The sequence below is a fragment of the Dryobates pubescens genome, chromosome 6, assembly GCF_014839835.1.
Source record: "Dryobates pubescens isolate bDryPub1 chromosome 6, bDryPub1.pri, whole genome shotgun sequence".
Lineage (NCBI taxonomy): Eukaryota > Metazoa > Chordata > Aves > Piciformes > Picidae > Dryobates > Dryobates pubescens.
The window spans coordinates 31,953,630-31,966,566 of NC_071617.1; the positions used below are offsets into that span (position 1 = coordinate 31,953,630).

Consider the following 12,937-nt stretch of genomic DNA (forward strand, 5'->3'; position numbering starts at 1 on the left):
GTCCCCAGTTATGCCCCAGTGAAGTTGAAGGAGGGCGTTGATGCCTGCCAGCAGGGTTCCTCCTTGAATGCATCACATCCCCGAACAGAAATCCAGCCTCCTGCTTCAAACTGCTGCTTCGCTGGCATTACCTTCTGCTTCTTTGCCCAGTGCTTTTTGAAATGTGAAAAAAACCCAACCTAAACACCCAAAACATTTCTGTGTTTGGGGTTTCTCTCTGAAATGGGGGGGAGCAGCAGTGCAAGCCAGTCTCCAGACACTTTTGTGTAAAAGGGAAAGAAATCTCCGCGAGGCGTCGGGCCGCAGAGAACGAGGGGTTTTGCAGCCAGCTTTGCTCAGCGGCAGCTGGGGCCCCTGGCTCGCCCACGCCTGCTTGGGTGACGGCAAACAGAGAGCGAGCAAACGCCGCTTCAGCCGGAGGCAGGGGCGTGCGAGGCTGCGGGGCCGGGCCGAGGCGGGCGGTTGGCGGCAGCAGGCCGCCCTCACTCGCGGTACCTGCGCCGCGCGGCCACGTGAGCGCCACATCAGCGCCGCTCCGCTCCGCGCCTTCACAGCCAGCGGCCGCACAGAGGGCAGGCGGCGGCCGCGCTCCTACCCCCTGCAAAGCTCCGGGTTCCCCTCGGCAGACCGGTCGGGGTGCAGCCGGCCCCCGGCTCGGGAAGATGCTGCAGTCGCTGGCGGGCAGTTCCTGCGTCCGGCTGGTGGAGCAGCACCGCTCGGCTTGGTGCTTCGCCCTGCTGGTGCTGGGCTACCTGCTGTACCTGGTGTTTGGTGCTGTGGTCTTCTCCTCGGTGGAACTGCCCTACGAGGACCTGCTGCGCCAGGAGCTGGGGAAGCTGAAGCAGCGCTTCTTGGAAGATCACACTTGCCTTTCGGAGCAGCAGCTGGAGGAGTTCCTGATGCGGGTGCTGGAGGCCAGCAACTACGGCGTCTCGGTGCTCAGCAACGCCTCGGGCAATTGGAACTGGGACTTCACCTCCTCCCTTTTCTTCGCCAGCACCGTCCTCTCCACCACGGGTAAGGGAACGACAGTCGACCCGGCGCCAGAGGCCTTCCGGGGAGGCCCGGACCCCCTCGGGGCCGCCGCGGAGGCGGAGGGGCTGGTGTGGGGTCATCTTCCCCTGTTTGGTGGGGGCAACCAGGCCTGGTGGGGGGCCGGGGCCTAGCCCCCACCTCAGGCCCCGTGCCCCGGGCCAAATGCAAGGCCGGCCTCCGCGCCAGCTGCGCGGCCCGGCGCGGGAGGGGCGGCCGTGGGTGTCCTTTGGGGTGATCCTTACTTCCCAAACTCTCTTGTGTGAGAAGCATATTTTACGTAAGATGCATCCCCCGTATTTTAAACCCATCTTAGTTAGCGTTAAGAGCCAAGCCGCCTGCTGCCCCTCACCTTGAAAATTCTGGTACTTTTGGAAAATCCGGGCAGGTGCCCATCTCTTTCTTTGAACTTTTGAATGCTTTCAAGGGCGTCCCTTTAAGCTCCTGGTCTCCTGTACAGTTCTTGCAGTCTGATCTTGAGGGGAAATTGCTAATCTGTGTATAATAAGTGAAATATCAGTTTCATACTTAACCATCAATTTCAGTTTAACATTGGCATCTAAAAGGCCAGAAGTTAACGCTTACTTGCTTCCAAATAGCAGTTTTTCATTGATATTTTGAAATGCTCGAGGACACGTTCCTTTGGCCATAGTTTTTACAAGCACTTGTTTTTACAGCAGGCATGTTTCATGTAAGGTTGTAGTGGATAGGCTTCTTGTAAAGGATGAGTACAGGCATTTGTGCTGGGAAGCTGAACTGGTGGGTTGAATGTGGTTCACTGAAATAAGTAAGAAAAGCTTCTTGAATAAGAAAAGCTTTAAAGGAATTGCCCTAAAATTAGTCCAACCAAAGGAGTTTGAGTCCTTTGATGCTACTATGAAAGATGCAGTGTTTTTTTGTTGTTGTTGTTTGTTTTCTTTTTCTGTCTGTCTTTCTTTCCCCCCTCTCCTGCCCACTTTTCTACTGTGGGAAATCTAATCAGTTGATATAAATAATGACATTTACCTTACTTGATCTTATTTCGGTGCTTCCTGACTGATTTCAAACAGGCAACGCTTGTCTTAAAAATAGTTGTCACTGAGTATACAGATTGGGTTGTCTGTTTGTTATAAGGAGTTTGGTTTCTTTTAAAACAGAAAGTAAAATAGGGTTATGGGTGTCCCAGTAACACACACACACGGAGCCCCAAGTAACTAGAGTTGCATTTTGTAACAATTGAGAATGTGACATGCTTGTGACTAATACTTTCAGTGAGTAAGTTTCTAAGTATTAATTGGTGTATAGTAATGCAGTTGGTGAGAAAAGCATGGAATTATGGTCATACTTAATTTAAAATGGCTTTCTTTTTTTTGTCTTTTTCTTTCAGTAGAGTAATTAACCAATTTAACCATAGGATGCTGAATTGATCTTATAATTCCTGTTTCCATTCCTAACCACACCACACTCGCTGGTACTGTAAAAGGTATTTTGTCCAAAAGATGCTTTTGTATTGAAAATACTTTTTTCTGTAAAATAATAACCCATATTTAAAAAAAAAAAAAAAGGATGTTATAAAAAGGTCCTGTCTCTTTGTTCTGATACAGTGTAGTGTATATAACCTCTCAGGTTTTTGATCAGACCAAAAGACTACTCTCTAGTCCCTGCAGTTTATTATTTTTAAATCTGGCCATACTGATTTCTGAGATGAAGCAATCAAAAAGTGTTCACAATTAGGACAGTGTGGATGGAAATGAGTTGGTAACACTTGAGTACTGCCTGCTGACACAGATACACAATGTTTGGATGTGGTAGTACAGTTCAGGTGTAACTTGGCCCTGCATGTTTAGTTGATGTGATCGTAGAGACTCTACAAGGAAAGTATTGAAAGCACAGGTTACTATCATCCAAATGAAAAATCCTTTAGAAAACTCCACTTAAATGGTGTATGCTTAGAAAACACAGAGGTCTGAAATGCTTTCATTATCGTTATTTCTGTTAATGTCAGAAACTGAAGTTCATCAGTAATTACTTATGTAACAGATCAGGCATCAAATGGTGGTACTTCCTTCTACCGTGGAATCATTAATGTTGGAAAAGACCTTTAAGATAAACTCCAACCATAACCCAACTACCATGACTACTAAACTATATCCAGAAGCACCACATCTATATGTGTCTTGAACACCTCCAGGGATGGTGACTCTACCAGCCTGTTCCAGTGCTTCGCCACTCTCTCAAAAAAGAATTTTTCCCTAATGTCCAATCTAAACCTCCCCTGGCACAGCTTAAGCCCGTTTTCTCTTGTCCTATCACTGGTTACTTGGGAGAAGAGACCACCACTGGCCTCACTGCAACCTCCTTTCCGAGAGGTGTAGAGAGCAATAAGATCTCCCCTTAGACTTACCCAGGCTAAACAACGTCAGTTCCCTGTCTCGGTCCGGCGGGGGAAAGAGACTCAGTTCTTTTGAATATTCCTGTGTTATGAGATTAGAGGCACAAACGAGGCCAAAATATCAATAGCTAGTCTATTTATTACGCAAATGAAGTGGATGGATCAGAAGGGATGGATCAGAGAGAAAATGGAGAGAGAGGAGAGGAAAGGAGTTATATTACCACACCCCTCACCCCCCAAGACAGTTTGAGTCTGTGGAGGAAAGGTGCTGCAGCTTTGAATGTAGAAGATGGGTGCTGCAGCTTTGGCTGTGTTGTCCTCTGAGCAGCTTCTTCAGCTCCATGAGTTGCAGCAAGCAGAGCTTAGGACGCAGAGAGAGGGTTCCTCTTGGTCTGCTTCTTCCAAGCTAGTGGTGATGTCTCTGTCGTGGTATTCTCTCCGTTTTTCCTTCTCGGCAGCATTGTCCAGGTCTTTTCCTCCTGAGTTAGTAGTTGCTCAGGTCTTTTTATGCAGTTTTTTAGTCTTTAGGTATGTGTACAAGTATTGTCCCTCCAGGAAATCTTCCTCTGCATTCCTTTGTGTTTGGACAGGGGTCTGGAGGAAGGGGGGGGGGAGGCCCTCCGCCTCCTCCTTTTCCATGTACCTGCCCACACACCCAATACATATCAAGGGCCAGGTGGTGAATCCATTGTCTCACCATTCTCCCTTTCCAGGTACCTGATGGGTGGAGATGATCTTGTCTTATGCATATTCCCGAAGGTATCAATAGCAGTAGCCTGGGTCCATTGTCTGGACCAGCAGCAAAGGTGATTTTATCTTTGAGTCACATCAGGAGAGATAAGATTTGTCTCTCACATTCCCTCAGCCACTTCCAAACCCCTCACCATCCTTGTTCTTCAGTTGTCCTTTGGGTTTGGCCTCTCTTAACAAAACCTGTATGCTTCTTGTTTTATGTAGTGGCCTTTAGCTGTACTCATGTCCTATTTAATGTAAACAAGAATTTGTGCAAATAGACAAGTATAAATCCAGACCAATATAGTATAGTATGTCCAACACTTGCTCAAATTCTTCCCAAAGCACACAAATTTCTGCTGGGGTGCATTTTTCTCTCTCCAACTTGCTCTACACCTGTGCATGAAATCTTTTTTTACAATTGTAATTTAATCAAAGGACAAGCAAGAAGCAGAACCATCCTGGTCATCTGAAACAGCTGTTTGGAAGTGTTTGACCATTTGAAAAATGATGTCTTATTACAAACTGTACACCTGAAATGCCTTCTCTTTGTTTGGTACAGTAAGGACAAACACAGAAAATATTTCAGGGAGCACTGGGATGTTCCTTGTTTAGCTGCCTGAATGTGTCTGTTATGTAAATAAATGCACACCTACCCCTTGTAGTGGGGACAAGGCTTGTTTTATTTCTCAGCCTTTTAGTTTCCTAGATAAAGCCTGTAGGGAAAGTGTTTAATTTTAGTATCCCCTACTCCATTTTTTGTTCCCTCTCATCCTCATTATATTCTTCAGCTACTCAAGAAAGAAAATCCTTGAAGGAAGTGGTAAATACAGCTAAGACTTGGGGAAAGAAAGATCTTAAATTGAGGTAGTTTGCAGAATAAACACAGTAAGACAAATTGTTACTTGAAAGAAATTTATGTTGTTGCATGCATGGACTGTCACAGGATTGTCACAAACTGCTTGAAGGATGGGCAGACAAAGGGCAGTGGAATAGAGTGGAGGTGAGGCTTCAGCAGGTTATAGCAGTGACTGGCAGCAGGTTTCTAACAACTTCATTCCTTTCTATGCAACTTAAGTAGCCATGCAGTGTGCCAGGGGAAGCAATTTGGTCATTGTTGACAATGTAAACACTGAGAATATACAATTGCATGCATTTAAATAGCATCTGTCTTGGAAACTCTTTGTGACTTTATGCATGTCTGTGGTCATCACTTGTCTCAGTACTAGATGTCATGAATTAGCTTGCTAAAGCAGTTGTTTCTGGTTGGTGGTGTTGTGAGGCCATCTGTACAAACGTTTTATTTCTAACAATAAAAATGAAGTATTTTTTTGCACTCACAGTGCAGGATGGGTGTAACCCAGCATGCTCACTCACTCAGGTAGTGTTTTCACTGTTCTTGGCATGTGTTAGCCTCTAAGATCTTGTCCCATATTGGTGCAATATGGGAATACTACACTACATGAATTGTGAGTAGAATGTAGTTGATACTGCTTGTTTTGCAAGATGTAACAAGTGGTTTCTTATGCAAGATGTAAAGAGTGGATTCAGTTACTTGAAGTAAAATGATGGCAGAGGAAAAGAGATGCCAATTCAGGAATTTAGAACCTGAATCTTTGTGGAGTGGGCCTTCTTAGTGTAAGGATTTCCCACAGCATTTGTGTAAAAGGACCATGTCTTATACTAACTGTCCAACTTTGAGTATTTTTGCCTGTAGAATTCATGTAACATTGGGATACCAGAGGGATGCTGAAATAATGCTTCTTTGGATCCTTCTCTGTTGTAGTACAGTTGACAAGATACATATTACAAGGAAGCTAGGATAGCCTCATCCTGACCTAAGGATTTGCAGAGGAAGGGTGAGGAGAACTTGTGTCTTCTGCGATAGCAATATACTTTTGTTGTTTTAAAGATCAGGCCAAAGAAATAAAGAGAAAGAAGGAGAAAGCTGTTAGTATTCAACTGCTTCTGAGGCCCGTAACATGGTTGTCTGTGGCAGTTAGTGCATATCAGCATCTTCTCCAGAATCTAGCCTATACCAGTTTCAGTGCTGGTGCTGAGGATATGTGTATTATGCTGCATTGCAAGGAATGACACCCAGGACCCATGATGTACTAAGTTTAGATTTCAATTTGTTGTATTCTGAAGAGAGTAAGGAACACCTATGTCATAGGTGACAGTTGTTACCTTGAAACTGTTTGGTTGAAGGACTAGTAAAGGAGCAGTATGGCTTTCAAGGAAAGCTTTGCATTCAAGTTAAATAGCTTGTATGAATCTTACTGGCAACCAGTATGAGGATTTTAATATTAATTCATTTCACTGAATCATGGAATGCATTGGGTTGAAAGAGACCTCTAAGTATCTTCTTGTCCTTGCAGTGAGCAGGGACATCCCCAATTTGATCAGGTTGCTCAGAACCTCATCAAGCCTGACCTTGAATTTCTCCAGGGATAGGGCTTCTACCACCTCCCTGGGCAACGTTGTTCTGGTGTTCTACCACCCGCCATAGATTCATAAGGGTTAGGTCTGGTTCTCCTAAGTATTACTGATGATGATTTTCAAGAGAATCTAAACTATGCCTTTATTTATGAAAGGTACCAGGATGGGAAATTGTGCTTGGGTTAGTGGATGTACTATAAAGGAAATGTGCAGCCCCTATGAAAATAGCAGGGCCAGAGAAACCAGTTGGTCTCAGTTGTTTTGTCCACATTCTTTTGTCAAGAAGTTTGATTTATCATTTTTCTACCCCTGCAGAGGAACTCCACATCCAGTGCATGATACAGATCTTAACAAATCTATGAAAGGTTGGAGCATGTCATGCAAGCATCATGATGTCTTTGTGTATTGGCTTTGGCTGAGCTGAAGTTAAGTTTCCCTAGAGCATCTTTTGTAGTGCTGTGTTCTGCAGTGCTGTAGCTGGGTGTTGATAACACACCGGCATTTTGGCTGCTGCTGAGTCAAGCACCACGCCTGTGCTTTTCCAACATTCATCCTGCAACTGTAGGCTGAGGTGTGGGCAGGATCTTGGGAGGTGACACAGCTGGGCCAGCTGACACAAATGGACCAAAGGGGAATTACGTGACATATGACATCAGCACAGATATAAAAGCTGAGTGAAAGAAGGAAGTGTTGGAGACATTTGTTGATGGCATCTGTCCTCCAGAGCAACCACTACATGTATTGAAGCCCTGCTTCCCGGGGAGTGACTGAACATCATCTGCCAATGAGAAACAGAGAATAACATCTTTGTTTGCTCTTGCTTCCAGATGTGGCCTTTGCTTTTCATCCCACTAAATTGCTTCTATCTTGACTCAAGGGCTTTGGTTATATTTTCCCTCTTTTCTGTCCATCTAAGAAGGGGAGCGATAGAGCAGCTTTGGTGGGCATCTGGCCCCCAGCCAGGGCCAAGCTACCATACGTTTTTATGCTCCACTGTAAATTTCCCATGCTCTTGCAATAGAGAAGTTATTTGGGTCTTTTATACATCGTGCAAGAATGTGAATTTAACTTAATTGGACGATAGTTCATGGAAGTTTTAGGGAAAGCAGACATTTTGGCCTATATGTGAATTTAATGCAAAATGCAGATCTTATTTTGTTGGCATCAGAATACATAGCTTGTGTCACTGAAGGTATTTGTATTAGCTCATTAATGCACACCAAATAAATACATTTTTATAATTCATACCAAATGTGTGTCTAGAGATTTGCAGTAAGGTTCTCTGTTGCCTCTTGTATGAAGGTTTACAAACTTTGTGATCAACTCAAGTCAGTCTCATTAGTAGTTACCTCTGACTCAGGCAGAAAACTGAAGCTTCATTGTGCTGTTTCTCTGACTGTAGCACTCTTGGATAGTTTAAATATGTGTGATAAATTTGAGCTATTGAACAGCATGGGGATGCCAAACTTTGGGAGGGAATTTTCTTTCTTTTTTAAGATTTGCTTGTTACTTAGTAGCAACATCTACTGGAAAAGGTAATTTGCTGAGGATGATCTAGGAGGCATTGAGATTGTACTGTGCCCTGCAACAGAGTGGGTTTTATACTGGCATGCTTCTAAGAAAAGCAAAGGAAATAAAGAAGTAGGTTGAGAAAGATGCCAGAAGAGAAGGATTACATTCAATAGGCCAACTGTTTGGGCACTGACTTAGGATGTGACGAACCACATTCTTTTTCCCTTCTTTGCCTGGAGGGATTTGAACCCTTGCTCCAGCAGAGTGGCTGAATGCTACATGGTGTTCTGGGGCAGCGTAGTCATAACTACTGTCCCTGAGGCTGTTGCCTTCCAGATCGATCCTAGACTAGCCTGAAACGAGGCATCCCACCTCTCAGATTAATTAGTATAAACAAGTGAGTCTTTCTGTCTGCCTGTGTGCTTGCTTTCCTCTCAGGGAAAATTCTTTTTATTTTGTACACTGTAGGAGCAGCTCCAGACTTGCTTCTGTCATATTTCAGTCTGGCTTCAGGGCTAAGATGCGGTCTCCTGGGATGTGACAGGTTTCGGTTGGATTCTGCCTGATACCATTTGCAGGACAAAGATATGAACTAAGGTTTTCTAGCTGTCTTTTGGAAGCAGAGACAAAAAAGTCTACCATGTAGGGAAGCTGTAAGAAGTGGTATGAAGAGTAGGTATATACTAATACTGAAAAAGTAGGTTGGATATTTTGGGTTTCCCTGTCCTACAAAAACATAGGAACGTTAAATTAAATTTAAAATAAATAAATAAATCTGGAAAGAGACTTGACAAGCTTTAAAAATTTCCAAAATGAACAAGCAAGTCCACCAAAAAACCCACAAACCAAAACCTGTCCTGTATAGATATCTCTAGAATACCTGTATTTGTCAGCATTAATGATAATAAACTTTTTGGGAAAGGCATTAGGCTCTGTGCATCATGACAAAAGTCACTCTTTAGTTACCAGAAATGACAGCTACAGTCACATAATCTCATGTGTGTCCAAAACAAAGGGGCAAAGTTCTTGTTTACTCTACTAAAGTAGGCAGTAGCAGAGGGGAAATCAGAGCCTTCCTGCCTTGTGCTCCAAACAGGGTGGCAGTTCCTGCCTGGTTTCTTATGTGAGTACAGCAAACAGCTGTGCCAGTCTTCAGCTTGTTCTTGCTGACAGAAAGGATGGCAAGAGAAGCTCTAATCTAATGTTTATACTTTACAGGCCAATAAGTAGTAAAAACCACTTCCTGGCAGAAGTCAGAGAAGCCATGGAGTAGCATCATTATACTGTTTGGAGCAGTGCTGTCTGCTGACAAATTGAGTGTCTCTCTTAGAAGCTCTGTTCTCACTTCTGTATCCCACTGTTCTACGTGCCTTACTAAATTCCCAGTTGATGAGGAGCCAGCCCAGCCCCTCTCCTTCAGTGAAGGACTGCAACTGCTGCCTCTGTAATTTGTCTGTGTCAGGTCTAGGGTCATTCTTCCTCTGCTGAAATACAAAATCAGGAATGAAAACAAAATCAAATCACAAAACAAGTCAATTGAACTTTGCATGATACACATAGTATAACTTGGGTCAGGACTGAGTTACTGATCTTCTATTCTAGACTTACTAATTGACTAATTTTTGTGTAAATGATACCTTTTTCTCTATTTTTTCCTATTTTAACTGTGTTAAAATTATTTGCTGGTTATCATAGTTGCCCTATTAGTATTACTCTGTTTGCCTTTGTTATGTTCTGTGGTACTTCTTTATTGAAAAGAAGAAAATAATCTCAAAAAAATTGCCACTCATTAAAGTGTCTAGTTGTAGCCCTTTTGTGAAGCTGGAGTTTTTATTACAATTCTACTGACATCTCCAAATCCAAAGCTAAATTTTGTTTGCTTTCAGAGTGGGACTTCTGAAACTTACCAATGCAGTCTTGCAGTTTGTGACCATTGCTTAGTAGGATTTTCAGTTTTATGTGACTGCAATTTAAAATAAGTCTTCTTTCAGATCTGTAGGTTCTCCTAGTTTTTTTTTTCATTTATTTCTTGGTGATTTTGTTGTTGTTGTTGTTCTTTGTTTCACTTCTGGCCACTACATCATTGCTTTAATAAATTACAGGAGTTTTTTGATAGAAGAACATCATAATCTATGAAAAAAATGTCTACTTTAGCTGCTGCTCTAGGTTAGTTATAAAGTAGGCCAAAAGCTGCTAAAACATATGAAGACCAGGAATTTTAGCCATTTGAGATAAATTAGGATATCTATGAGAGTTTTGATGCCTTCAGGGTTAAAGAATAACAATAAAAAATTAATTCAAATTAGGTACCTAAATTCCTACTGTCTCTCCGAATCTGACCGCAGCTACTTGAAAGTTACCATGTATGTACAAAATTGAACCAAAGTCCTTGCTGTTACTGATGGTGACCCAGAAGACCCTAGGAGAAATATCTCAGTTTGGTTTTCACTTAAGAAAACTTAGACTGCATTTCTTATGAGGACAAAATAGTGCTAGTAAAGACCAGGACTGAAAGGAATGGATGGAGCAAAGTCCTTTCAAGTGGCTGTGGTTCAGAAAAATATCATAGATCATACGGATTTTCTCTCCCCTGGTAAGAAAAATATCATCTCTAAAGACAGAGTGGAAATTTCCTTGCAGGAAAAGCACGTATGAATCAAAGCAGTATACCAGCTGTCACCAGACCCCAAGTGTTTACTAACTGACGTTTCCTAAGTGTTGCCATAGTCTGTACTCTGAATGGATTCTGTGCCAGTAATTTAAGCAGCTCAGAAGATACCATGATTCTTTGAGGAACTGGGGGAAGGTAGTAGTGGAAGCAAGGACATCACTTAAGTGGTATTCCCTGACAGCAGCTGAGGGAACAGACAGGGCTAGGAAACAGGTTTTGCCAGTGGAACCAACCAACCCAGTAGTCTTCTGAGTACCTCTCCCCTTCCGTGTGAGAAAGTGAGGCTGTGCCCTTTGGCAGTTGCACACTATTTACCAGTAGAAACTTTAACAGTAGTTTTCTGTCTTTGGATTTCTCCAGTTTTTCAGGAGAAACTGTGGTTATGCTAACAGAGAGTAGAGGTTTTACAAGTCTTTTTACTGACCTCTACTACAAAGTGAAAACTTCTGGAGTAACCAGAACTTCTACACAGAATATTTTCAAGCAAAATTTATTACCATTACAATGAAGGTTTTGAGAGAACTCTTACCATGAGAATGACATTTTGTCATGTCTTTTCCTCCTTGTGCGTTTCATGATTCACATGCTGAATGTATTTCCTGAGCATGTTAAAGATAACTCCAGAAGTTAAACCGAAAAGGTCAACATGTACCTCTGAATTTCATCCTATGTGTAGAATCCCAATACCTTCTATTAAGTCTCTCAACTATTTAAAGATTGTTTAAATCCAATCAGCTAAATAACCTTAAATTCTTTAACAGTGCTCCACAAATGGTTTCTGAGAGTAGAAATGAGTTGATTTAAGAGGGGGAGGGGCACCAGACAGAATTAGTTGTTGAAATGGTAAGGTTAAGACATACATTGTACTATTCTTTACTCTTACTAATGATAGATGAATTTTGCTTCAGAATTCTAGCTTTTGTGAAAGAAAATTCATTTCAGGCAGCACTTAGATTTGAGACTTGGTTTCCTTGTTGCATTGGTTGTATGATATTGCAAGTTGTAGAATGCTAAAATGACCATAAAAGGAATTGTCCAACTTTACTGAAAATACTTTATTTAGAGGTTAAATAATCCTCATTCAGTATTTACACTAAAGACACTGCATTTAATTGATGTGACTATGTGCTATTAAGATAGCAAAGAAATTACACATTTGCTTCAGCATGTTTCCTGCAGTGTTGGTAAAAGCTGTGCACCAGGCTTTCCATATGGAAATATGTGATGAGACTAAAATAGGAACATGTGGTCTGTTGGGAAAATAGTCTGCCATACAGAAAACTATGCAACTAGGAAGCCTGCTGGGAATTCTGTCACAAGTGCATATGTTCTTTTGCATCTTCTTTCCTACAGTAATGTGCCTAAAGATTAGTACCCTGAAGCTAAGCTAAACCCAGAATTACAGGGGAAAGGTCTCCTGTATCAAGGAAAAAGGAGTCAGACAGGTTGACAAGAATTGTAAAATTTACTATTGTTTCAGAAAGTTCTGCCTTTTTGTTACACACAAGGATTAAATACATACTAAACCTAGTAATTATTTCAAAATGCAAGAAGATTTCTTAGCATTTGAAAGAGTCAAAGTGATCTTTCAGAGAACCTCAAGTGATAGCAGCACTGGCTGGAATGGGGCTTATGTGAGTTTTTATTTTAAAGCCTGTACTGAATTGTCCCTTATGTGACACTTGGTCTCTTACTTTCTTTGTTATTTTAAGCCTACATGTCACACTATGACCACATATTTAAAAGTTCAGTTGAGCTTTTAAAGTGTGTTTGGCTGGTTTAGATGTTGCAACATGCAGTCCTTGTGCCGAAGTCCAGAGGCAAGCTAGAGTAGGTATCCTCCTTTGTTTACAATATAGTTTGAAAAGGAGTTTCTTACTTGAGTCAACAAATGCAAAGGCAAGGCAAAGATTCAGATTTTACCATCTTTCCAACAGGCTAGGATTATGTCTTTAAAGAAATCTGCAGTGGAAAAAAACACCCCTTTGTTTTCAGAAAGTAGCAATGTGTTCAGTGATCTGCTAAAAAAACCAAACAAGTAGTTTGGATAGCCAGCTCTTGGGGAATTCATTAGACAATCCTATACATCTCACTAGGTACTATAAGAGTGTTGCATAGAAGTGAATGCAAAATGCTGTAAATCATTTGAATAGTTAAGAGTGAAGCTCTCTTATGTGAAG

At 42.1% G+C, this 12,937-nt stretch overlaps 1 protein-coding gene across 1 annotated transcript in view; it reads left to right on the plus strand.

Annotated features, from left to right (window-relative positions):
* The first annotated feature begins 450 nt into the window (after nt 1-450).
* Nucleotides 451-12,937, plus strand: part of KCNK1 (potassium two pore domain channel subfamily K member 1) — a 32,746-nt gene continuing 20,259 nt past the window's right edge. Inside the window, exon 1 of the mRNA XM_009906881.2 lies at nt 451-1,017. Within this exon, the coding sequence (XP_009905183.2) occupies nt 663-1,017 (355 nt within the window). The 5' untranslated portion in view covers nt 451-662. The remainder of the gene's footprint in view (nt 1,018-12,937) is intronic.